At 35.4% G+C, this 2,500-nt stretch overlaps 1 protein-coding gene across 1 annotated transcript in view; it reads left to right on the top strand.

The window, feature by feature from the left end:
* The window catches only part of LOC106867588 (calcitonin gene-related peptide type 1 receptor-like), a 191,784-nt gene that overhangs the window by 74,091 nt on the left and 115,193 nt on the right, over positions 1 to 2,500 (top strand). Inside the window, exon 4 of the mRNA XM_052969857.1 lies at positions 535 to 626. Within this exon, the coding sequence (XP_052825817.1) occupies positions 535 to 626 (92 nt within the window). The remainder of the gene's footprint in view (positions 1 to 534; positions 627 to 2,500) is intronic.

Genomic DNA, 2,500 nt, shown 5'->3' with positions numbered 1-2,500 from the left:
TTAAAAAATATCTCCAGCATATAAATATATACAAGTTACAGAATATCGGTACGCCTGGCAAACCGTGATGCTTAAGATGCATGCGGATTGGTCAAAATGGTATTCTAAAAAGGTATTCAGCTTGTTTGAGCGTTCTAAGAGTTACTAAAGTTGTCAAGAACTCAACTGTCAAACATATTTGAAATTTGATAATTATTTAATGTATGAAAGCACTAATTTAACTTTATGAGCATTACTAAATATCTTTTTTAATGTTAAAAAACCATAATAAAAAACGTGAAAACCAGAGCATGTTTTAACTTCATTCAAGTGATATATGATATATTATTCTATACACATTCACACAAATTTTAAACAATATATATATATATATATATATATATATATATACATACATATATGTATGAATGTATATGTACTCACACACACACACACACACACACACACACACATCTTGAAGAAGTAATGGGTGTGTGATGTCAGTTGAGTGAGAGAGATAAAAATTAAAACTTATATCACTTGTTCGTTTTACAGGATGTCAAAACCATTGTCCTTGTGAATATTTACATGAATGCTGCCTCTATATTGTTCTTGGGACCAGCTATTATTATTTTCCTAGCTTACAAGTAAGTAATATTTATTAATTTCATAAATGATCGCCGTTGTAACATGGCAAGAACTAAGAAGCCGAGCTAACGCATCGCTCCAATTCTCTTACATTCATAAAATTCGTTTTTATTCTATGAATGTTAGATCGAATATTTTCCTTTCTACTTATATAAATAAACATAATCATTAATGGATAAATTCAGTACAATGTAACGGTTTAAAAACCTTAAAAGACATGTTTAATTTACCTGATACTTAAATAAACTCATAACAAAGTTGCAAAATAGATTTTTTAAAATTCCTATTTCTCTTCAAAGCGTTGAGGATGTATATTAAAGAAAAGTACTTCCACCTGTTAAGGTGATATGATTCTTTCAATATGCTCCCTATTGTAAATACGTATAATTTTCAAAGTACATTTGTTTATACAGGAGGTCGAACGCAGTAAATCATTGAGCTAAGTACTCTGCAATAATAACTTCCTGTCCTAACTATTCAAAGTTTAAAATCTTTCCGAGCTGGTCTACTTAGCCATTTTCTAAAACGTTTATCTCCAATAGGCGCAGGCGTGGCTGTGTGGCAAGAAGTTTGCTTCCCAGCCACATGGTTCCCGGTTTAATCTCACTGCGTGTGGCACTTTGGACAGGTGACTTCTGCTATAGGATCGGGCCAACCAAAACCTTGTGAGTGAATTTGGTAGACATAAGCTGAAAGAAGCTGGTCGTGTGTGTGTATATATATATATATATATATATGTGTGTGTGTGTGTGCGCGTGTGCGCGCGTGTTTGTGTGTGTGTGTGTGTGGGTTTGTCCGCCCCCACCGCTGGATAACCGGTACTGGTGTGTTTATGTTCGCGTAACTTAGTGGTCTGACCAAAAAGCACGATAGAATATGTACCAGGCTTTATAACAATAAGTACTGGGGTTGATACATTCGACTAAATATTCTCCATAGCCTTGCTCCAGCATTGCCGTAGTGTAATGACTGAAAATTTACAGCAAAATTCACTCAAGTGCGAGGGTGTGGAAAAACTGTAACAGAACTTTGTAAGCGTCGTTTGGTAAGTCTTATACTCTGCGTTGAAACAATTTTGAAGGACGTCTTCTGTCAACTGCATTTCTAAAACTAGTGTCATATGTACTGAAGTCAATACTTTCTATTATCTACTTCGCCTATAAATTTGTGTTCAATCTATGAAATCAAAAAATAATACTAACAAATGCTGTAACGAAGCAGGCAAACTTCTATCGAACCGAAGCTATAACATGCTTTTGATTTTTGCAAATTGATGTGACTTGCCTGAGAAAAAAGTGAAGTCGAGTGAGTGTGAGAGAAAAGTAATGTGGAATGCGTGTGAGAGAACAGCTCCCCTGGACACCTCTTATAGCAACTCTTTATCCCGTGGAGTTAGACTTGGTAAAGACTTTGGACTGTAAGTTCAAATCATTTGAGCGCTACTATGTACTTTCTATATTGAGCATCTCTGGATTTCACCTGTTGACTGTGTGCGCGTGTGTGTGTGTGTGTGTATACATTTCATTTTTTGGGAAAAATCGACTGAAGATCTAAATGTATTTAACAATATACTACACGCACTTCACCCTTCCATCAAATTCACAACAGAATCCAGTTGCAATGAACTACCATTCCTGGATATCCACATAAAAATACAAAACTGCACAGTCACAACAGACATATTTTACAAAAGAAAAAACGATACACACCAATATTTAAACTTCTATTCTTGTCACCCATCACACATCAAAAGAAACATCCCATACAGCATGGCCAGACGCATCTGTGCTATAGTAAGTGACCCTAAAACGCGTGAAACCAGACTCAACGAACTGAAAGGCTTCCTTACTATACAAAAATACCCCTTAGGCCT

Source organism: Octopus bimaculoides, chromosome 8, assembly GCF_001194135.2.
Source record: "Octopus bimaculoides isolate UCB-OBI-ISO-001 chromosome 8, ASM119413v2, whole genome shotgun sequence".
Lineage (NCBI taxonomy): Eukaryota > Metazoa > Mollusca > Cephalopoda > Octopoda > Octopodidae > Octopus > Octopus bimaculoides.
This window is presented reverse-complemented; position numbering and strand designations above follow the sequence as displayed.